This window comes from Lithobates pipiens, unplaced genomic scaffold, assembly GCF_037356315.1.
Source record: "Lithobates pipiens isolate NorthernLeopardFrog02 unplaced genomic scaffold, aLitPip1_a1.2 Scaffold_11, whole genome shotgun sequence".
In the NCBI taxonomy this organism is placed as follows: Eukaryota; Metazoa; Chordata; class Amphibia; order Anura; family Ranidae; genus Lithobates; species Lithobates pipiens.
This window is the reverse complement of record NW_027507696.1, coordinates 18104461-18128970: the sequence shown is the minus strand read 5'-3', so window position 1 is coordinate 18128970 and position 24510 is coordinate 18104461. Positions and strand designations below refer to the sequence as shown.

Here is a 24510-nt window from a genome sequence, read left to right as displayed (position 1 = left end):
GTGAATTCTATGCATAGAAATTTATAGAAAATATACCAAATCAAATCATTAATCAACACAAAAAAAAGCAATAACTCCAAGGCCAATAATACATAACACGTTATCTCCTCCGATTCCGCAACATGTCTGGTTGATGAACAGCTGAAATGAAATGAAAAGCGCAAACTGAAAAGCGCTAAATGAAAAATGCGAAAAGAAAAGAAACAAAATCAACACTCACCAAACTTCTACTAATACGAAATTAGCAGAAGGTGCCCAAAGGGTGGCGCTAAAGAGCTGAAAAACCACGTAATACATCTAGTACGTCACTACGTTCGCAATTGTTGGCCAACATTTGTGTGACCGTGTGTATGCAAGACAAGTTTGAGCCAACACCCTTCAGACAAAAATCCACAGTTTTGTTGGCGAAAAGTCCGATCGTGTGTACGGGGCTTTACAGAACAGCAATCATACAATAAGTTGCAAAACTTTTCACCCTTTTTGGACCTTTCCACAGCTAGTAGTGTTACGGCCTGGAATTTAAATTGGGATTTTATGTAGATGATCTGCATAATATAGTCCATAATGTTGAAATAGACTTGCTTCAACCTTCTTTTTTAGATAACATATCTAAACAAAAACCTTTATGAAGACAAATAAGCTATCAAAACAAGTTTGGAATAAAATTCAGGAAAAGCCTCAATTTGGGTGCACCATTAAATTAAAGATCATGGAACAGTCATGACTCTACCTAGAGAAGGCTGTTCACCAAAACTCATTGACCTGGTAAAGGGCATTAGTCACAAAACCAATGCTAACTAGAGATCCACAGCTAGGAAACTATCACTGGAGTATTATAATTTAGGTAACATCAAAATTGGGCTTTATGGAAGAATAAGGCCGCGTACACACGGGCGGACTGTTCGCCCAACCTTGTCCGCTGAACAGTGTTTGGGCGGACAGTCCGCTCGTGTGTGGGCTTTCAGCGGACAGTTTCAGCGGACAGTTGGACGGACAAAGTCTTTCGGAAATTCCGAAAAACTGTCCGCTGAAACTGTGTTTGAGCGAACAGTCCGCCCGTGTGTGGGCCTGTCCGCTGTACTTTCGAAATGAGCGGACTGTTCCCGCTCGGAAAGTCCGCCCATTTCGAGCGCGTGTACAGGTAGGCGGGGCCCGCGAAGGAGACGTCGCGGGCTCCGCCGCCTGGAATGGGCTTAAAGGGGAACCCCAACGCCGAAAAAAATCGGCGTGGGGGTTCCCCCCAAGTCCACACCAGACCCTTGTCCGAGCACGCTACCCGGCCGGCCAGGAAAGGGGGCGAGCGAGCGCGCCCCCCCTCCTGAGCCGTACCAGGCCGCGTGCCCTCAACATGGGGGGTGCCTTGGGGAAGGGGGGGCCGCGCGGCCCCCCCACCCCAAAGCACCTTGTCCCCATGTTGATGAGGACAAGGGCCTCTTCCCGACAACCCTGGCCGTTGGTTGTCGGGGTCTGCGGGCGGGGGGCTTATCGGAATCCGGGAGCCCCCTTTAATAAGGGGGCCCCCGGATACCGGCCCCCCACCCTATTTGAATGAGTATGGGGTACAATGTACCCCTACCCATTCACCTGTGAAATAAAGTACAAAAAAAAACACAACACATGGAAAAAGTATTTTATTGCACAGCTCCGGGGGTCTTCCGTCTTCGGGGGTCTTCTCGCCGGACTCCTCCGCTATGTGTGTGTAGCTCTTTTGCTAGCGGAGGAGTCCGGCTTTCTTCCTCCCCGCCGCCGGCCTCTTCTCCCGACTTCGGGGGTCTTGTCCCCCTCTTCGGTTCTTCTGCCGGGCCACCGCGCCTGGTCCGGTGGCCCGGTCTTCTGTCGCCGTCTTCCGTTCTTCTGTCGCCGCCTTCGGTTCTTCTGCCGGGCCACCGCGCCTTCTTGTAGCTCTTTTACAGGCGGTGGCCCGGTCTTCTGTCGCCGCTGTCGTCGTCGCCGCCGCCGCCGCCTTCCGTTCTTGTTCTTCTTCTTGTTCTTCTTCTTCTTCTCCTGGAGATGTTGACACGTCGCTCTCTCCGGCCGGAATGCCAGAGCCGCGCTGTGCGGTCACTTATATAGTGACAATGGGGCGGTGTCACATGGTATATGTCACATGGGTTGGTCACATGGTGACCCCGCCCCCTTACGATGTCATAGTCCCCATGTGACATCAACCCATGTGACCAACCCATGTGACATATACCATGTGACACCGCCCCATTGTCACTATATAAGTGGCAGCGGAGCGCGTCCCTGGCATTCCGGCCGGGGAGCTCGTCGAGTCAACATCTCCAGGAGAAGAAGAAGAAGAACAAGAAGAAGAAGAACAAGAACGGAAGGCGGCGGCGGCGGCGACGACGACAGCGGCGACAGAAGACCGGGCCACCGCCTGTAAAAGAGCTACAAGAAGGCGCGGTGGCCCGGCAGAAGAACCGAAGGCGGCGACAGAAGAACGGAAGACGGCGACAGAAGACCGGGCCACCGGACCAGGCGCGGTGGCCCGGCAGAAGAACCGAAGAGGGGGACAAGACCCCCGAAGTCGGGAGAAGAGGCCGGCGGCGGGGAGGAAGAAAGCCGGACTCCTCCGCTAGTAAAAGAGCTACACACACATAGCGGAGGAGTCCGGCGAGAAGACCCCCGAAGACGGAAGACCCCCGGAGCTGTGCAATAAAATATTTTTTCCCTGTGTTGTGTTTTTTTTTGTACTTTATTTCACAGGTGAATGGGTAGGGGTACATTGTACCCCATACTCATTCACATAGGGTGGGGGGCCGGTATCCGGGGGCCCCCTTCTTAAAGGGGGCTCCCGGATTCCCATAAGCCCCCCGCCCGCAGACCCCGACAACCAACGGCCAGGGTTGTCGGGAAGAGGCCCTTGTCCTCATCAACATGGGGACAAGGTGCTTTGGGGTGGGGGGGGCCGCGCGGCCCCCCCTTCCCCAAGGCACCCCCCCATGTTGAGGGCACGCGGCCTGGTACGGCTCAGGAGGGGGGGCGCTCGCTCGCCCCCCTTTCCTGGCCGGCCGGGTAGCGTGCTCGGACAAGGGTCTGGTGTGGACTTTGGGGGAACCCCCACGCCGATTTTTTTCGGCGTTGGGGTTCCCCTTTAAGCCCATTCCAGGCGGCGGAGCCCGCGACGTCTCCTTCGCGGGCCCCGCCTACCTGTACACGCGCTCGAAATGGGCGGATTTGCCTCCTCCTTACGTGGGCGAGTCCGTTCATTTCAAAAGTTGAGCGAACTGTTTGCCCAACCTTGTTCGTCAAACAGTCCGCTCGTGTGTGGGCAAGTCCGCTCATGCAAATTTTGAGCGGACTGTTTGCCGAAACTGTTTGACGAACAAGGTTGGGCAAACAGTCCGCGCGTGTGTACGCGGCCTAAGGAGAAGAAAGCTATTGTTGACAAAACCCAGACAAATGGGGGACATTTTATACATGAATAAATAAGTCTGGTAGGAAAAAAATATATAACTTTTTGGCCGTAGAACAAAATGCTGTGTGGCAAAATGCCATAACTGCTTGTGACCCCCTGAACACCATCCACATAAAGTAGCGTGTTGATGGTAGTATAATGTAGGGAATATCTTCATTGTCAGAAACTGGAAAAATAGAAACTGCCCCCAATCCTAACAGGAAGAATTGGCAAAAATAGCAATATCCAGAGGTTCACCCTAAAAGACCCATAGCTGTATATGCAGAAAAAGTTTATTTGGTGACTCAGAAAGGTGAATACTTTTGCAGTCAACAATTATCTGTTTTTGTTTAACTATTTCGGCATTAGAGCAATTTTGTTTAAAAAAAATTGTACAAATGTAAAAACCTTAATTTTTGACCATAAATTTACTTAAACCTCAGAATATTATATATTTTCTGAAAGGAGAGGCCTTGTAGAATAAAACGATGATAGCGGCTTTGTTGTTTTATGCTGCATGGTATTTATGCAACTGTTTATCAAATGTAAATTTTCAGGAATAAGTATAATTAAAATGAATTTCATGCAACCATACACAATATAATTACCCATAAATACCCATTTTTGGTAAAATATAAAAGATGAGGTTGTGTCGAGTAAATAGATACTAAACATGTCAAGTCTTAAAATTGTGTGATATCACAGAAAACGATTGGTACCCAAAAATAGGTGATGCTTTAAAGGCCTTTACAGCTCATCAGTTTAGACTGAGTTAACTGTGAACTTTTGTGCTAGAATCATTGTTCTTACTCTGACCCTCGTGGTGATACTTCACATGTGGCGTGCAACTGTGGTTTACATACACGTGTCAGTGTTCACAATGTAGGCATATCAAGGAATGTATTTCACCAGAAGCGGCCCGTCCATTAAGGGCTCACAGGCGCCCCCCATCAATTGCCGCCTCCCGCTATCCATGCGTCTGGCCTCTTGCAGGACGCTGGATGCATGCATTAAAATACAGTTATTTTGTTTTTTTTAAGCACCTGATTAGTGTCAGAGGCTTAAATAGGCTTCAAAATAGGGTGGGCTCAGGGTGCAGAGATTGCGAACGAAGCCCACACAGGTGTGTTACAATAGTGAATGAATATTCCCTATTGTAACACTGATCTTCCTCCCGACTGAAAGGACAGGCGTTCCTATTGGACACCTAGGAGGAGCCACACGCTGTAAGCCACCGATGGTGGAGAGGACACGTAGCCGCTGCCCGCTGCCGTCTCCCGCCTAGATGGGGTAAGTGCTGGACCGACCGGCAGACAGTGTGGGGTGGAAGCAGGAGGTGCCATGGCTGCTTAGCGTGGTTGTTTGCCACCCACTCAAAAAAAAAACAACAGCCTCCACTGTATTTCACCCATTTTTTGCAAACATATGTGGGCTAGGTAAATTTGGTGAAAAATAGAAAAATATAACGTTTATTATTATTTGCTGGTATCACTATTAGGTGAGATGAACCAATATCATCCCAGTCATCATTTTATAATGTGACAGTAGCATAATCCTATTCCATTTGCCAATCTCTTGGGTAGTATATAGGTGGGGGAACAGTGGGTTGTCCCAAAGAGTCTAAAAGGTCAGTAAAGAACAAAATCTTCTTAAAGCGGGAGTCCACCGGGACTCCGCGTTTTTTTTTTTTTTTTAAAGTCAGCAGCTACAAATACTGCAGCTGCTGACTTTTAAAATAGTGACACTTACCTGTCCAGCGCGCCCGCGATGTCGGCACCCAAAGCCGATCTCTAGATCGACACTCGAGTGCTGCTGCCGCCATCTTGGGTATGGGAATCAGGAAATGGAGCCTTTCGGCTTCATTTCCCGGTTCCCTACTGCGCATGCGCGAGCCACGCTGCGCAATGAGGATGGTCCCCGCTGCCTCTGGGATCTGCGTGTTTCCCAGCAGGCAGCGGTGCACTTGCGGAAGGGGGCGGGCACTTGCGGAAAGGGGCGTAATGTACGCCCCTTTCCGCAGAGAGCTAGCCCGGAAGTGGGTGCAGTTACCTGGATTATCCAGGTAACTGCACCCCCCTCCCCCCTGAAAGGTGCCAATTGTGGCGCCGGAGGGGGGGAGGAATCCGATGAGCGGAAGGTCCATTTTAGGGTGGACCTCCGCTTTAAGCCCTGGTTCAAATCGGCGGCAATTGCCGGCAATGGCACCGTCCTAATCGGCACAACGTAGCACTTGCGGTGCCGCACCGATTTCAAAAAGTAGTTTCTGTACTACTTTTTGCGATTTCAAGGTGCGATTTTCATTGACATCTGTGCAGAATCCAACACAGATGTCTGTGAAATTGCAGCCGAAATCAGGACTGACATGCGGGAGTGAGATCGTGTGAGTTCAGATGAACTCGCCCGGCTTCATTCCCGCAGCTCATTGTTAACCTGGGCTAAAGGGGTTTGTTCACCTTTCTATACGTTTTTTAAAAAGCTCCCTAAGCTTCCCATCACCCCACCACATTGCAAAGCACTGTTCATATTTTAAAAAGCTGTCCCTTTCCAGTTGTGTACCTTTATGTCCTGCATAGCCTGTCTGTAAAAAGCTCTAGGTGGCCTGCTCCCTTTTCTTCTGGCTACACAGCAGGACAGGTCAAACATTAGTGCACCCTCAGCAGCTGCTCCTAGATCAGGTGTGCCCAACCTTTTTAAGAGTGAGGGCCACTTAAGCAACTTGGTAACAAGTCGTGGGCCACAATGGGTGGATGACAGGTCATGGCTACTCTATAGGCCTTTCCGATCTGATCCACCCAGATGGAAGGGGGCGAACTCCCTTCTATTTTTTTATCTGATTTTTAGGACCAGTTTGGAGGCAGGAGAGAGTCTGTTTACATCTGCCGCTCTGTAAAGGTGGATTGAGGTTCCGATTGGGTAGGGCTGATTGCGTGAAAAGGGCCTAAACTGCTTTCACACTGATGATTACCCACACCGTGGGTGCAGCATAGTGCACCTGTGTCTATCCTGTGGGTTAACTGAACTTTTCCATAGACTCTGCCTGTGGCAAAATCCGGCGCTGTACAGAAAGCATCGGCTTATGGGCTCTGCTCTGCAGCCATTTTCTTCCTCTACCACGAGCTTCATTCACAACACCAATGCTGTGGTATGACGGGTCAGCAACCTGCGATCTGGGCTTGCTAACCTGCCATTTCAGAGCAGGAGGCCGCGGGGCACATCAAAGGGGTCCGCGGGCCACATCAAAGGGGTCCGCGGGCCACATCAAAGGGGTCCGCGGGCCACATCAAAGGGGTCCGCGGGCCACATGTGGCCCCCGGGCCACTGGTTGGCCACCCCTGTCCTAGATCATTAGATCATTCAAACTTCTAGAAGGAGAGAGAGTGCACTGCACATGAGTGAAGTTTAACAAGCTGGCAGTGGCTGCTGGGGGCACACTTTTAACAGTTGGCCTATCCTGCTGTTTGGCCAGGAGAAATCCAATGTGATTCCATTTACACACATACTTGACACAGGGGCAAGATATAAAATTTAAATCTACATGATTAATTTGGGGCCAATCCAAATTTCTGAGGACAGACAATGAGGAAAGGCCATTTGGTACGGTCGAACACCTTAACTGTATCTAAAGAGGCCAGGGTACAGCCCCTTGGTAAATGCTTAGTCAGTTGTGCTACCAACTTAGTTCAATTCATTTCTAACAAGGTGGATTGGCTTGAAGCCTGTTTGGTCTGAATGTGCAATGCCTACAATCACTGGATTCAGGGGGAAAGATTTTGAGCAAGAGTCGTGATTTAATAATGAAACTGGTCAATATGAGGCACAATATAAAGGGTCTTTATTTGCTTTCGTAAAACAATTGAGTTCTCCTCATACACTACAGTGATCTGGTTATTTTTTAGACTGAAATGTATAAGAACCTGTTGCTCAGCGTTATTTGTTGTCCTATTTCTTCCTCAGTAATACCTTTATCCAATAGAGTGATTTTTGATTCAGAATTTAATGACAGGTGTATTTGTCCTGCAGTTGACATCCTTCTGACCTACATTGGACTTGCTTCAAGAAAGTTTTGTATTCCCATAGCAATGCAAAACCTGTCTGACACTAGGTCCATTGACACAGACCCCTAAAAGCATAAGATTAAAAATGGCAACCCCTGCATTATATCCTTGCAAACATACAATTAGCCTGTCGTTCAAAGCTACTGCATAGCAAAAGTTTATAGGTGGACTAAAAAAATGATAATATCAACATTTATTAAATAATATACTGTAAATAATGTACTGTAACTATACATTGTAAAGCGCTGCGTAAACTGTTGGCGCTATATACATTGTGTATAATAATAATAATATAATAAAAATAATATCCATATTAATGATAAACATCCACTTCTCACCATTCAATAGGGGTAGGTCAGCAGTGAAATACACATCATAAACTGTAGCTGAAAAAGAGTATATTGTATGAAGAATTAAAAATGGACAGTTTAGATACTGGTAAAGAAATATCACACCAAAATGAACAAGTGGAATATAAATCACAGAAAATAATATCAATAATACCCAATACTATCAAACAATATAACCGCACCATGGAAGACCTACCCTGTTTCCCCTAAAATAAGACCTAGCGTGATTGTTGGTGTTGGCTGCAATATAAGCCCTACCCCCCAAATAAGCCCTACTCTGTTTCCTCAAAAATAAGCCCTACCCTGAAAAGAAGACCTAAAAGGACTTTAACTAGGGCTTATTTGGGGGGTAGGGCTTTTATTGCAGCTATCACCGACAATCACACTAGGTCTTATTTTAGGGGAAACAGGGTACCTAAAGAACAAAATACAATATACTCAAACCTTCATAAATTGGATAGATTGCTAGCCAACAAGCGTGTTCAATATTACCATTCCCAGGGCATTAAACAATAGCTAATCTCTCAGGCCCCCCTCTATGTGCCTAGCCAGTTGTTCCCTCAAGGTTTCCAGTCCAGGATTTTCCGACAACAAATGTTAGATGTGAGCTTTTTGGCCGTTTGTATGCTCCATAGAACATTTGTTGTTGGACTTTTCCACCAACAAATGTTGGCTAGCAGGTTCTCAGATTTTCTGCCAACAAAGCTTTGTTTTCGGAATTTATGATCGTGTGTACACAAGTCCAACGCGCAAAAGTTCACGCATGCTCGGAATCAAGCAGAAGGCTATTGAACTTCCTTTTTCTTGGCTTGTCGTACGTCTTGTACATCACCAAGTTCCCACATTCGTAATTGTTGGCCAACATTTGTGTGACCATGTGTATGCAAGACAGGTTGGAGCCAACAACCTTCGAACAAAATTCCACAGTTTTGTTGTTGAAAAGTCTGACCGTGTGTACGGGGCATTAGTGTGCTTCTCTCTCACATTCTTATCCTATTTCCTTCCATTTACTATCATTGAGAAATCTTGGATTGTTCCAACCTGCACAAACATATCTTTCTCATTAAAATGTAATTTGATGGAACTCAAGCCCCTTTGATATACTGCCTATCCAATATTAGGTTCTCTCCTTATTATCTGTAATCACCTGGCATTGCACATGGACCTTTTGACAATCAGTTAACCAGTTTAGCATATCAAAGCCATAATTTCCCACGGAGATGCACTGGTCTGATTCTAAATATAATGCATAATATTTGGCTTTAGGACATTAGGAAAGGTGACAACAGGAAAGACCAGTTCCCCAGAGAAACATTAGACAATCTTGTAAGTGACCAACAAGTTCCTTGCATACATACATACTTTGGCTCATATCTCATATTAATCCCATATAAATATAATAATTGCATATATTTCCTACAAATACATATATTTTATTGGGCAAGGTAATTTCATAGTGTATTAATTATGTTTTAGAGATTCAATATTAATCCCTGGGAAAGTAAAATTAATAGTTCAGTTTACCTGTAATGCCCCATGCACACGGTCGGACATTCCAACCACAAAATCCGTCCGATTTTTTCAGACGGATTTTGTCCGAAACTTGTGTTGCATATACACGGTCGCACAAAGTTGTCAGAAAATCAGATAGTTCGGAACGAGGTGTCATACAAAACGTAAGACGGGACTACGTAGAGGCCAGTAGCCAATAGCTTTCGTCTCCAAATTTTATCTGAGCATGCGTAGCACTTTGTGTGTCGGAATTCTCTACACACGATCGGAAAAAGTCAGTTTGGATTTTGTTGTAATTAATAATTCTTCAAGTTGGCCATACCTGTTTTTTGTTTCATTTGGCCAGAAGGCTGAATGTAAAAAAAAAAAAAATGATTCCTTCATCCACAAAAAGGTGCAGGAGTGGAAACTAATCAAGTGTGTTTCATGCAAATGTGCAGACAAGAAAATGCTAGCAGGAAGTAAAAGCAGTTCTTGCGCTCTTTTACTCTCCAGTTACAGTGTCTTGAAAAAGTATTCACACCCCTTGAAATTTTCCACATTTCATGTTACAACCAAAAATGTACTTTATTGGGATTTTTTGTAATAGACCAACACAAAGTGGCACATAATTGTGTAGTGGAAGGAAAATGATAAATGGTTTACAAATAAATATCTGAAATATGTGGCGTGCATTTGTATTCGCCCCCCCCCCCCCCCCGAGTCAATACTTTGTAGAAACACCTTTCGCTGCAATTACAGCTGCAAGTCTTTTTTGGGGATGGAGAGTGAACTTTTTGCCCATTCTTCTTTGCAAACTAGCTCGAGCTCTGTCAGATTGGATGGAGAGCATCACAATAGAAATTTTAAAGTCTTGCCACCGATTGTTAATTTTATTTAGATCTTGACTTTGACTGGGCCATTCTACCACATGAATATGCTTTGATCTAAACTATTCCATTATAGCTCTGGCTGTATGTTTAGGGCCGTTGTCCTGCTGGAAGGTGAACCTCCGGCCCAGTCTCAAGTCTTTTGCAGACTAACAGGTTTTCTTCTAAGATTGCCCTGTATTTGGCTCCATCCATCTTCCCATCAACCCTGACCAGCTACCCTGTCCCTGGTGAAGAAAAACATCCCCACAACATCATGCTGTCACCACCATGATTTATGGTGGGGATGGTGTGTTCAGGGTTATGTGCAGTGTTTGTTTTCCACCACGCATAGGGGTTGATTTACTAAAGGCAAATCCACTTTTTATCTTTTTATTGAGGCAAATCCACTTTGCACTACAAGTGCACTTGTATCATCCAATCATGTGCAAGATGAAATGCTGTTTTTTATTTTCCTTGCATGTCCCCCTCAGATCTACATCGACTGCACTTCCAAGTGCACTTATAGTGCAAAGTGGATTTGCCTTTAGTCTCATCTGACCAGAGCACCTTCTTCCACATGTTTGCTGTGTCCCCCACATGGCTTCTTGCAAACTGGACTTCTTATGGCTTTCTTTCAGCAATGGCTTTCTTCTAGCCACTCTTCCATAAAAGGCCAGATTTATGGAGTGCCCGACTAATAGTTATCCTGTGAACAGATTGTCCCACCTGAGCTGTGGATCTCTGGAGCTCCACCAGAGTTACCATGGGCATTCTGGCTGCTTCTCTGATTAATGCTCTCCTTGCCTGGCCTGTCAGTTTAGGTGGACGGCCATGTCTTGGTAAGTTTGCAGTTGTGACGTACTCTATCCATTTTCGGATGATGGATTGAACAGTACTCCATAAGATGTTCAAGGCTTGGAATATTTTTTTTATAACCGAACCATACTTTAAACTTTTCCACAACTTTATCCCTGACCCGTCTGCTGTGTTCTTTGGCCTTCATGATGCTGTTTGTTCACTAAGGTTCTCTGAGGGCTTCACAGAACAGCTGTATTTATACTGAGATTAAATTACACACAGGTGGACTCTATTTACTAATTAGGTGACTTCTGAAGGCAATTGGTTCCACTAGATTTTAGTTAGGGGTATCAGAGTAAAGGGGGCTGAATACAAATGAACGCCGCACTTTTCAGATATTTCTTTGTAAAAAATGTTGAAAACCATTAATCATTTTCCTTTCACTGCACAATTATGTGTCACTTTGTGTTGGTCTATCACATAAAAGCCCAATAAAATACATTTACGTTTTTGGTTGTAACATGACAAAATGTACAGTTAAAAAAAAGAGAAAAAATATGATGCTGTTGTACAGTACTGCAAAAGATTGTTGCTATAATGTCTGCAGTGAATACAACTGATCTAACTGATTACTCCCCTTGTGGTACTGGCTGGTATTGTCAACTTCTTAAAAAAAAAAACCTTCCTTAAAAACGCTGCTAAAAGCTAGTAGGAGAAAAAAGGATAAGTTCACTTTAAAAAATAAATAAATAAATAAATGCACATTTTTTGCAAGTAAAAAAAAATTTGCATTTATTTTTTGTTGCAGGAGCCTGTATTGCACCAGGGATCAGCAGATCGCTGGTGCCATGCAGGTCTCCTGCAGATCTGTCAGTGTATAGGCTTGCTCATATAGACAGGAAGAATGAATGAACTGCCACAGTGCTCACAGCGCCGTGTTAGTTCATTGAAAACTACAAGCTGACAGCCGCAAAGGCTGCCTGACCTTGTAGTTTTCCATTCAAAGAGGACTGTGTATGAGTATTGCAGCCGGGTGGGCGGAGCCCCGCATTGGCCACATCTTTATTGAATTGTGGCAGCAGACACAGGGAGAAGATCCTCGGTTTGCTGTCACAGAGGGGATCGGTGCATTCATAACATATTACATGGTACTCCCTACATGGTACACCCTTTTATAACAAGGTGAACTTATCCTTTAAGCTTACCATGTGCTTGAGGCCTTAGATGCCTTGCTCAGAAAGCAGAATATACAGAGCTGTGGAAATTGTTGAAAAATAAAAATCACACACACACATAGATTGAACTGGATTTACCTGTGTTTTTGTCCAACCTTATAAACCATGTAACTAATTTTTGACTAAATTGACAAAAACAATTTATTTCTGCTGTGCCCATCAAGTCAAATACACACCTACAGTTAAAAAGTTCAATAGCGTAATTGCAATACTACTATCAAAACATAATCCGCCATCAGGCAAACCCAGCTATATCAACCATATTGTATTATAAGCAACAAAAAAATGGCATCTGCTTAACTGTATAGCCTTAGTTGCCCCCAACAGTAAGGCCTCATACACACGGACGTTATAAAAAAATGTTAAGCTAGTTACAACATCTGGAAAAAATCAGCGTTAAAAGCGCAATTTTATTAGCGTTTTGCTCTGGCGTCAATGCGCGTTTAACTGCGTTTTTAAGTGTTAACGCTAAGGAGCGTTTTTTTTCAAAAAAAATATCCCATTACATTATAAACATTTTTACAGCTCAAAAACGCTGACGCTAAAAACGTTGGTATAGCTTTAATGTGCGTTTTTGTACGTTAGCGTCAAAACTGCGCTAACGCTGGAGCCTCTGAAGGCGCTGGTCCTTGTTTTTTTTTTTGGAGCTTAAAGAGGAAGTAAACCCTGATGAGTTTACTTCCTCTTTGATTCCCTGCAAAGGTAAAGCATAATGGACTACTATGCATCGCATAGTAGTCCATTATGTGTCACTTACCTGACACAGGACCCAGCGAAGTCACTGCTGTCCCCTTGTGTATGGAGCCTTCATCTTCTTGGTGGGTCTCGCTGCTCCAGCGCTGTCATTCGACGGAGCCGTGATGGCGGCACTCCCACGCATGCGCACGGGAGCCGCCACTCGCGGCATATCGCTGTTAACAGCGGCGCGCTCAGTGCACCTGCGCCCCGCTGTCTATGGTGCATGCGCCGCAGACAGCGGTGCCTGTCTTTTGGCAAATATCTCCTAAACTGTGTAGGTTTAGGAGATATTTCTTGGACCTACAGGTAAGCCTTAACCTCCCTGGCGGTAATCCCGAGTCGGGTTGGGATTTCAGCACCACGAGCGGTAACCCCGAGCCAGACTCGGGATCACATCGCTGGATACAGGGAGGACACAGGGAGAGTTACTTACCTTGTCCCCTAGATCCAGCGATGTCCTCCGCGCTGTGTGATCGAGTTGTCCTCTGCTCGATTCACAGTGCTGAATGCCGCCGATCTCCGTTCCCTGCAACGTTACGGTGCACGGGAGCGGAGATCGGCATCAAATTCAAAAAAGTTAAAGTACACAAAACACACACAGTACTGTAATCTTACAGATTACAGTACTGTATAAAAAAATTACACACCCCCTTTGTCCCTAGTGGTCTGTGCAGTGCCCTGCATGCACTTTTATATTATAAATACTGTTTTTTTCTGCCTGAAATTTGGAGATTGTCCATAGCACCAGTAAGTGTCCCTTTTTCAGTGTTTTAGGATTTTATTACATTATTGAATCATTTTTATTATTATTTATTATATTATAAACTTTATCATACCCGGGATGTCTGCTAGACTCTGGTTTGAACAGATTTAAGAGAGTTATTCCTAAGAATTACAGGACTACAATATAAAATGCCAAATTTCCATGCAAAATAATTGTACCGCTTTCAGCACCTAAAACCAGAACGAATCATACCGCCAGGGAGGTTAATCTAGGCTTACCTGTAGGTCAAAGTGGTGTGTAAGGGTTTACAACCACTTTAAAAACGACCATGCCTGTTACAGCTCAAAAACGCCATGGTGTGTATAAGCCCATTGAATAACATAGAGTTGCCTTCTTAAGCAGCAAAAAAAGCTCAAAAAAGCCGCTGTAAAAACGTCCATGTGTATGAGGCCTAAAAGTGAAAATTCAGTGAATGAATTTATTATGAATTTGTATAGGTGTGTACTATATCCAATGTATGAATAGATATTGAATACTGATATATTTTAGGTTATTCATGTATGTAACAATCTGTACAATAAAGTGCTGACACCGAAATATCCCTTTGCATTTATAATTGTTATTTTTTTTTTATCTATGTCATCTGAAACATATGCAGTACATTTTGTGTTTTTAGAACTATCCTCTGCATTTTTTGTCAGCTCTTTGGAAGTTCCTTTGAGGATAAACTATTATTGTTACATGCAAGTAGTGAAATGAGATCTCTTTCTCTCTTTAGTGCTGCTGATGCCCGTCTTCAAGCTGAAGCTGCCTCTGTAGCTGCTCAGCAGGCACTGGAGGCATCTCGAGCCGCTCGGATCCTCTCAAATGACCTGGAAGAACTGCTGGAGCCACCAAGTGAGTATATTTATTAACATGCAACTTCAACTATAATGTCGCACTGTATTTGTAAATCAACCCTTAGTAGAGGGTATTTGTATGTCTGTATCAGTCTGTGGCTTTGCCTTCTGCTTGGAATTGTAAACCAGTCACAAGACACCAAAAACAGTTGCAATGTATCCCAGAAGAAGTGCCAACAACAATACTATAAGGCCCTCTTAGACCCTTTTTACACTGCTAGCTTTAGCGGCGCTTTACTGCTGTTATAGCGGCGCTTTGGCAGAATGGGGTTAAAGGTGCCCGCTTAGCACTGCTTTATAAAGTGCCTTTAAGGCGCTCAGCGCTGCTTTTGTAAAGCGCCTTTAAGGCTCTTTGAAAGCGGCACCAATTCATTTCAATGGGCAGGGGCGATGGAGGAGCGGTGTATACACTGCTCCCTCACCGCCCCAAAGATGCTGCTGGCAGGACTTTCTTTCCTGTCCTGCAAGCGCACCGCTCCAGTGTGAAACCTTTAAAGCTCCTCAGTGTGAAAGTAGAACTATAGGCAAAATGTTTTTTTTTTCATTTTATATAGAGAAAGGGGGGGTTATAACCCCAGTTAGATTTTTTTTTTCTCCATCTGTATCATATTGCCAAGATTTCCCTTCACTTCCTGGCCTGCAAAGTAAGGGAACTCTTTGGGGACCCCTAGGTCACCAGAACTATTGTGCACATTGGAAGATTTCCGCTGGGGACAACCCAAAATTTGTGATTTTTTTTTTACTTTCACTATCAATTATAATGGTAAACAGGACAAATAGAGAGGGTTAATCTCCTTAACAGGGGCACAGACAGCAATAAAACCTGACAGGGAGTCGAATCTACTCCATCCAAAACTAAAAGAAAAGTTTTGCCTTTCGTTATACTTTAAACTAGCCCTACTTAACTTTCTTATTACGGGTGAACCCTTAAGTCTACGTTTACATCTATGGGGTTGCGGTTGATGCACTTTTCAGGTGCGTTTTTAAACTTGCATTTTTGCATGCAGTTTTCATGCATTTTGCGTTTTTTTTTCTTTAACCCCCTCCCACCTGCCGTACAGTAAAATGATGCTGGGCGGGATCCCCTCTTGTTCTGGAACGACATCATATGATGTTACCCCAGTGTCACCGCTCTCGTGCGCCCATGGGGGTGCGGCGATCTTGCCTATGACGCGGCTGTTTACCCATGTGTACAGCTGTATCCGATCACATGTAAACACGGGAGTGCCGTTTATCGTCTCTCTTCGCCTCACAGGGGAGACCTGTACAGATAATCAGGGCACTGATCATCAGTACCCTGATGATCAGTGCCCAGGAGTGATGCCAGTCTGTGCCAATCAGTGACACCAATTAGTGCCCAGTGACACTAATCAGTGCCCATCAGTGCCCATCAATGATGCCAGTCAGTGCTGCATTTCAGTGCCCATCAGTGCCTGCTCATCAGTGCCTATCAGAGCTGCCCATCAGTGCCCATCAGTGCTGCCTATCCATGCTGCCTATCATTGCCTATAAGTGCTGCCTATCAGTGCTCATCAGTGCCTCATATCAGTGCCACCTATCAGTGCCCATCAGTGTGGCATATTAGTGTCTCCTCATCAGTGCCACCTAATCAGTGCCCTTCAGTACCACCTCATCAATGCCCATAAGTGTCGCTTCATCAGTGTTCATCAGTGCCCATTAGCGCTGCCTCATCAGAACACATTAGTGAAGTAGAAAAATTATTTATTTACAGTATTTTCTGCCAGAAACTAAGAAAAACTAAGAAAAAAATTTCGGTATTTTTTCATTTTTTTAGCAAAGGAATTCGGACCTAAAACGGAGCCAAAGACACACGGCACCCTTGTGCAATCTGCTCCGCATTTGCCATGAACTGGCTCCATTGGGAGTGGATCACAGTCTCCTGTCATGCAAATTGGATGCGGCGAAACCCGCATTTAATTCACACTAGTGTGAACCCAGCCTAAAAGATTCCTAACCATTTTAAGCAAAGTAGCCAACATATTTCGCAGCTGACACCTTTACTTGTTTGGTGTAAAAGTGTCCTCCATGCTCAGTGTTAAACCCTCAGGTGGCAAAAATTAATTAAATAAATAGAACAATGTATACAGTAACACACACTGGTACCTATATACAACACCATCAACATTAAACCAAGAAAAATGTGTGTTTCGCTATACCTTTCAATCCTAATGACAACAATATACTTCAAAGTAGTTCATCAATATTTTTATTTTATTTTTATTTTATTTTATTTATTACAGTAGTATTAGGGATTATTGCAGTTATGAATAAACCAGTGCAGCAGATATCAATGGAAAATATAAATCAATAAACAATGTATATAAATCAATATACAGTAAGCACATTCACTGATAAATAATCAGTATAGTAGGGATGAGCCGAACACCCCCGGCTCGGTTTGCACCAGAACTTGCGAACAGACAAAAACTTTGTGCGAACATGCGAACACCGTTTATGTCTATGGGACATGAACGTGAAAAATTTAAATTTTAAAGGCTTATATGCAAGTTATTGCCATAAAAAGTGTATGGGGACTCAGGTACTGCCCCAGGGAACATGTATCAATGCAAAAAAAAGTTTTTAAAACTAACGTTTTTTCAGGAGCAGTGATTTTTAAGAACGCTTAAAGTGAAACAATAAAAATGAAATATTTCTTTAAATATCGTGCCTGGGGGGTCCCCTTATTCTGCCTGTAAAGTAGAAATTTTTTCCCATGTTTAGTAAAGTACTGCAGCAAAATGACATTTATAAAGGAAAACATTTAATTCAAAATTGCTCATGGCTTTAATGTATTGCCACATCCCAGCAATAGAAATAAAAAATCATTTAAAAAAATGGCATGCCCCCCCCCCCCAAAAAAAAATCCATACCAGACCCAAAGGGCCTGGTATGGACGTGGGGAACCCATGCCGTTTTTTTCTTAATTCTGTCATAGAGCTCCCCTTAACCACTTCAATACACTATATTATATATTGTACACTGCACTATATACCCTGCACTGTATTATATATACTACATTGAGGGCACTATATACTCTAAACTGCAGTATATATACTATACAGACTGCACTATATACTCTGAACTGCAGTATATATACTATACTGACTGCACTATAGGGCCTTAGGTGTTGGTGGTACTAGAACACTGTAACCCCTCACAGTTACTCTTGTTGGGTGCAGGAAGGGTCGCTGCTATTAGATATTATTTCAGAGGCTGCTTGCCCTCTTTTAGTGGTCTGTGAGCGTCTGCCTCTTCTTGGAGGCCTTCCGGACATGCTGGGTATACACCGCCTGAAGTGTATTTGAAACTGTACACACTATTATATACTGTGTACACCGCCTGCACTGTATTATCTACTGTACTCCTCCGAATGTACTGTATATATAGGCTACGCCGAATGCAGAGTATATACAGTGCCTTGTGAAAGTATTCGGCCCCCTTGAACTTTTCAACCTTTTGCCACATTTCAGGCTTCAAACATAAAGATATAACATTTTTATTTTTTGTGAAGAATCACCAACAAGTGGGACACAATTAAGAAGTGGAACAAAATCTATTGGATTTTTGAAACTTTTTTAACTAATAAAAAAATGAAAAGTGGGGCGTGCAAAATTATTCGGCCCCCTTGCGTTAATACTTTGTAGAGCCACCTTTTGCTGCGATTACAGCTGCAAGTCGCTTGGGGTATGTCTCTATCAGTTTTGCACATCGAGAGACTGAAATTCTTGCCCATTCTTCCTTGCAAAACAGCTCGAGCTCAGTGAGGTTGGATGGAGAGCGTTTGTGAACAGCAGTTTTCAGCTCTTTCCACAGATTCTCGATTGGATTCAGGTCTGGACTTTGACTTGGCCATTCTAACACCTGGATACGTTTATTTGTGAACCATCCCTTTGTAAATTTTGCTGTATGTTTGGGATCATTGTCTTGTTGGAAGATAAATCTCCGTCCCAGTTTCAGGTCTTTTGCAGACTCCAACAGGTTTTCATCCAGAATGGTCCTGTATTTGGCTGCATCCATCTTCACCTCAATTTTAACCATCTTCCCCGTCCCTGCTGAATAAAAGCAGGCCCAAACCATGATGCTGCCACCACCATGTTTGACAGTGGGGATGGTGTGTTGAGGGTGATGAGCTGTGTTGCTTTTATGCCAAACATATAGTTTTGCATTGTGGGCAAAAAGTTCGATTTTGGTTTCATCTGACCAGAGCACCTTCTTCCACATGTTTGGTGTGTCTCCCAGGTGGCTTGTGGCAAACTTTAGACGAGACTTTTTATGGATATCTTTGAGAAATGGCTTTCTTCTTGCCACTCTTCCATAAAGGCCAGATTTGTGCAGTGTACGACTGATTGTTGTCCTATGGACAGACTCTCCCACCTCAGCTGTAGTTCTCTGCAGTTCATCCAGAGTGATCATGGGCCTCTTGGCTGCATCTCTGATCAGTCTTCTCCTTGTCTGAGCTGAAAGTTTAGAGGGACGGCCAGGTATTGGTAGATTTGCAGTGGTCTGATACTCCTTCCATTTCAAAATGATCGCTTGCACAGTGCTCCTTGGGATGTCTAAAGCTTGGGAAATCTTTTGGTATCCAAATCCGGCTTTAAACTTCTCCACAACAGTATTATGGACCTGCCTGGTGTGTTTCTTGGTCTTCATGATGCTCTCTGCGCTTTCAACAGAACCCTGAGACTATCACAGAGCAGGTGCATTTATACAGAGACTTGATTATACACAGGTGGATTCTATTTATCACCATCAGTCATTTAGGACAACATTGGATCATTCAGAGATCCTCGCTGAACTTCTGGAGTGAGTTTGCTGCACTGAAAGTAAAGGGGCCGAATAATTTTGCACGCACCACTTTTCAGTTTTTTATTTGCTAAAAAAGTTTAAAATATCCAATAGATTTCGTTCCACTTCACAATTGGTGATTCTTCACAAAAAATTTAAATTTTATATCTTTATGTTTGAAGCCTGAAATGTGGCAAAAGGTTGAAAAGTTCAAGGGGGCCGAATACTTTCGCAAGGTACTGTATATACCTGTATATATATATATATATATATATATATATATATATATATATATATATATATATATGTATATATATATATATGTATATATATATATATATATATATATTTATATATATATATTTATTTATATTTATATATATCAAATCCACTGTCACTGCCACTAACTAACCTGCCTGCCTAATCTAGCTCAATCTTTCTTATCTCTGTCCACTATAGCACACTATACGGGCGCTGTGTAACCAACCTTATATAGTGTGGGGCGTGGGCTTAGTCCCTCTGAGCCATGAGCACCCTGCCTTTGGCCAATTATGGCTCTTGCTGAGGAGCATGCTTTGATTGGCCAAAGCATGCAGGTCAGGTGTATGCTTTGGCCAGTCATCATACAACAATGACACTACAGTCTTGCAGTGCATTATGGGGCGCTCGAATTTGCCGCAAACGCCCCATAAAATTCGCTATTTGGCGAACGGGCGAACACCTGATGTTCGAGTCAAACTCAAAGCTCATCCCTACAGTGTAGGTGCAAAAAAAAAGGAATTTATTTATACACATTGTTTATTGATTTATATTTCCCATTTACCTGTTTATTCATAACTGCAATGATCACTAATACTGGTGTTTTTGTATATTGAATCATGTTTTTATTTCTTTGAAGTACTGTATATTGTTGTCATTAGGATATAAAAGTATAGTGCAACAAAAATGTTTCATGGTTTAACTTTTACCTGTTTGCAGGAATATTAACAGTAGTGAAAAAATGTACTCTATGTGTTTGTATACAATCATTTAGTACTTTCTATTTGCAAGTGAACAGCATACTATGATGGGGCTCCTTTCATGTCCTATATAGCAATACATCCAAAGAATTAGAGCACAAATGTGACATTGCAGCTTACTTTTGTCAAGTAGCAGTGATTTATAGAGTGTGTAAACACTCTGTAAATTAACTTCATTTATTTGATCCTTTTGGTCTGATAAATATACCATTGGAAGTGTTTTGTTATAGTTTTTCATTAAGTGCAAAAAATACCTTTTGATCCTGCCAGAAATCTTGTCGGCTGATAACGTCTTGTGTTTTCTGTCCCTGCAGCATTACTACCACTAACATTACTTCCAGCTATCTCTGGATAACAGAACTCCTCCATGGTATACAGAAGAGGAGAGGGAGAGGTGCCCTCTAGTCCTGTCCTAGGGTATCAACGCTGCTACTCCATAGATACAGTATGGCGTTCTCACTCTAGGACAGAAAGTGTTTTCCTGCAGGATATCCAGGTGAAAATAAAGGAAGAAAACCTTCAAGAAGGAAACCTAATGCAGCCAGCACATCTAAGGACTGCTAGAAGCAACACGTTGCATTTTTGTTATTGGATTTAGATACACTTTAATTAAGAAGGAATATTAGATACAAATATAAAAGTTATAGAAGAGGCACTTTAATTGCTAATTATTTATTAAATACTTTTACTTTTGTAGTGCAGTTAGTATGAAAATAACATCACTGTTTTCTCTGCTTCATAAGCAAGTTTTTTATTACTTTTCCCCAACAGGCTCGAATTGTGTGCAAGAAGAAGAGGAGCAAATTGCTGAGAGTGATATTCCCTGGCTTAGACAGTGCCCCAATGAAATGTGTCATGATGAGACCCCTCTAGACCAAACCCCAGATCCAAGCCTGCCTCCCAGCCACCCTGACACCCCCCCAGCCCTTTCATGCTGCCATTTGCGAGATGGGACTCCATGCCCCCCTATCCAGGAAGAGGATATTCCTCCTATGGAAACCCCCACACATGCTCCAGACCATTCAGAGGAACAAAGGCCCATTGAATCCACCCTGGAAAAAGGACTAAATAACTCTTCACCCAGCATAGAGTGTGTGGAAGAACCTGTGGATGCAGGGGGGACACAAGAGTCCCCCCTTAAATCACGTATGCAAAGGGTAAGACTTTAATGGGAAAGCAATCAGTTTGATCTTTTCTCCTTTGTGTCGATTCTTTGTCCAGATTCCTAATTTTGATATCCGTTATCTTCCTCTTTCAGGATGCTGATCCTCTTGTGGTGGCTGCCGTGCTGTTTCTCGATGTTTCGCTTGCATTCCTCATCTCGTATTTTTTGACATGAGATGAAAAAGTGTTCCTTTTTAACTCTCTCACACTGTCTCTTCTATCTGTCTCTCCTTCTCTACCTCTCTACCCCTAATGTTTACATAAAAAGGGCTTTACTCTCTCCTTCTTCCTCTTGTCTCTCATTGTCTCCCTTGGTCTTGCACAGTCACGCTCTCCCCATCTCCCTCTTTTTGCTGGCTGCACACTTTACAGTCTGCCATTAATCTGTTGCTCCTTTAGAGGCATCTTTTAATTGGCCGTTAAAATAAAGTTGCACGTTGTGCAGAGCTAGATTATTGGGGGTCAGGCTAAAATAAGCAGACTTTAGTGTAATTCATGCAGCATGATCGGCCGATGAATGCACAAGATGCTAATGCTCATCATGCAATGTAATGTTCTATCCTTCTCTAGCAGATTTTCATTGTGCGGGATAAGGCCACACAAACGGGGCCGCTGTTAGAAATCATGGGGCCCCCTTTAACCCCGCCCTCTACCCCACCCCAGGCTCCTCCCATAACCCCATCTCTGCAGATTTGTCACTGTTTACATATGCATGCGCATTCCTAATTGTGCATGAGTACAGGGGGACAGAGACGGTTTAAAAATGTTTGCAATTTTATTTTATTACAAACATTTTTTCACTGTATCTTTCATTTCTTTTGTATCTCTTTTATTGCTATCAGAAGGGATGAACAACATTCCTTGTGATAGCATATGGCAGTGACAGATCCTCTTTATAGAGAGATCTGGGGTCTATTAGACCCCAAATCTCTCCTCTTGCTACCAAAGCAGCTGATCAAACCAAGATTGATTTGATCAGATGCTTGTTCAAGCCGGTAATGGCTTGTTTACATGAGACCGAAACCAAAAGTGATGAAATCCTCCTCGCTTCTGGTTTCTGACGTTGCACAGTAGGAGGAACAACATCAGTTCCTCTCACTGTGTCCCAGGAACTGGATGTTACTGCTCCCATCCTAATGGGACACCTGATTGCATGGGAGAGCCCAGTAAAGGTGGTGGTGGTACCCCCTTCTACTGCCTGTAAAAGTAATCCAGGGACTTCTTAGCTACTAGGATTACTTTTACTTTGTGCAGACGCATTAGGGCTAAAAAAGCGGTTAAAGGGGGGTGGTTGGGCGGCACATATTTACTGCCCCCCCCCCCAAACCCAAGTGTAAAGTAGCATCTCACCGTGTCTTATGATTATCAGCATTATGAAAATTACACAGGCAGCACAGTCAGCATGTGCTCTGTCATGAATCTGTCACATTGCTTTTGGGTGCTGACTTTGTTAACTTATGGCTGTATTGTGTGTGTTACAAACTATATCCCAAAAGCAATATGACATTATGTGACAGATCCATGACAGAGCACATGTTGCCTGTGCTGCCTGCGTGATTATTATAATGCTGATAATCATAACCTGCTATGCTGTGTGTAAGCCAAAGTGAGACACAGTGAGGATTCTATCCTATGCGCTGCACTCACTGTGTGCAGTGCAGGTGCAGCCACACTGTCCTGCAGGTTCTTGCTCCCTCTCATCCACTGAGCCGCTGACGCCTCACCTCAGTCTCGCCACCTGAAGATGGGAGCTAAGCGGAGACTCGTAGTATCACTCCGCCAGGGAAGGCAGTGGGCAGCAGCAGCCGGGTATAAAAAACTAGCAGAGCATTATGTGGCGCGGCTTTATGTACATGCGCTTGAAAAAGAAGAAATAGCCCGATCGCTGCGCTCACTTCCTGGGCCCCTCTGTTGATCAGGTGGGGCCCAGAAAAATGTAAGCAAATAGTAGCGGGGGTGAGGTTTAGAAAGCTCTAGTTTTTAATATTCAGAAATGAACTGTAAAGGTGCCCCGGCCCCCCTGTGGAGCTGGTGGGGGCCAGGCCCGGTACAACACGGCTGGCTGTACTGCCCTATCTGCGGCCCTGCGCACAAGCTGCAAGGTCTGTGATTGACATCGCCAAATTGGCCATTGAACATTTTTACGTGTGTAGCCAGATTTATTATTAGCAGATTCATCAACCCCAATATAGAAATAAATGGACAATGACTGTTGAAAATCCATTACCATTTTTTATTCCTATACTGAACATTTTCCATTACCGTATGGTCTAAATCATATCATATTTCTCTCTTTTTCTTCTCAGTATTGGGTATGCTTTTAAAGAATGTGATGATCCAGCTCAGTATATTTGCAAGATTTATTTTCCATTGCAGTATTATTTTCAACCTAAATCCATCTCTCCTATAGCCTCAAAACTGCTCCTCTCATGGATATGCTGTAACTTTTCCTGCATCACCCCCTTTCCCACCTCTTATCCAGTGCTTCCCTGCCTTATCATGTCGCCTGCCCCTTAATGACTTTGCACATTTTGCTTCCTGTCAAGATGCCTGAACCCTTGCTTTAATCTATTGCCTGATTTTATCCTTGAATTGCCTTGTGCCCTGTTGCCTCATGCTATATGACCCTTTTTTCAAAGCATGCAATTCACTCCTATTTTGTAGCAGTATTTTGCCTTTGAATGAACCTGAAAGATGCAAAAAAAGTGATTTTAAAAAAGCTAAAATAAAACCTTTCAAAAATGAAATTAGAAAATATTTCATTTAAAATGTGCACACTTACTTGTTTATTGTGAGATTTGATGGGGGTAAATGTCTATATTTGACCATCGACCATGGTGACAGAATTTTGTAAAGCAGAAACTTAACTAATAATGCTACACACTGAACCAACAAAGAGGTGTTAGGGGAACCTGTGACCAGAGAATTATATTAACGTTGTACTGAAAATGTTGGT

The 24510-nt window shown here is 43.5% G+C and overlaps 1 protein-coding gene across 2 annotated transcripts in view; it reads left to right on the top strand.

The window, feature by feature from the left end:
• The window catches only part of JPH4 (junctophilin 4), a 51185-nt gene extending 26884 nt beyond the window's left edge, over window positions 1–24301 (top strand). The window contains exons 4-6 of one of the 2 annotated variants that reach the window (XM_077469123.1): window positions 14445–14563; window positions 21162–21547; window positions 21649–24301. In XM_077469123.1, coding sequence (XP_077325249.1) covers window positions 14445–14563; window positions 21162–21547; window positions 21649–21729 — 586 coding nt within the window. In that variant the 3' untranslated portion in view covers window positions 21730–24301. Of the gene's footprint in view, window positions 1–14444; window positions 14564–21161; window positions 21548–21648 lie in introns of those variants that run through there. The other variant, XR_013270331.1, reaches the window with a different exon arrangement.
• The last annotated feature ends 209 nt before the right edge of the window (window positions 24302–24510 follow it).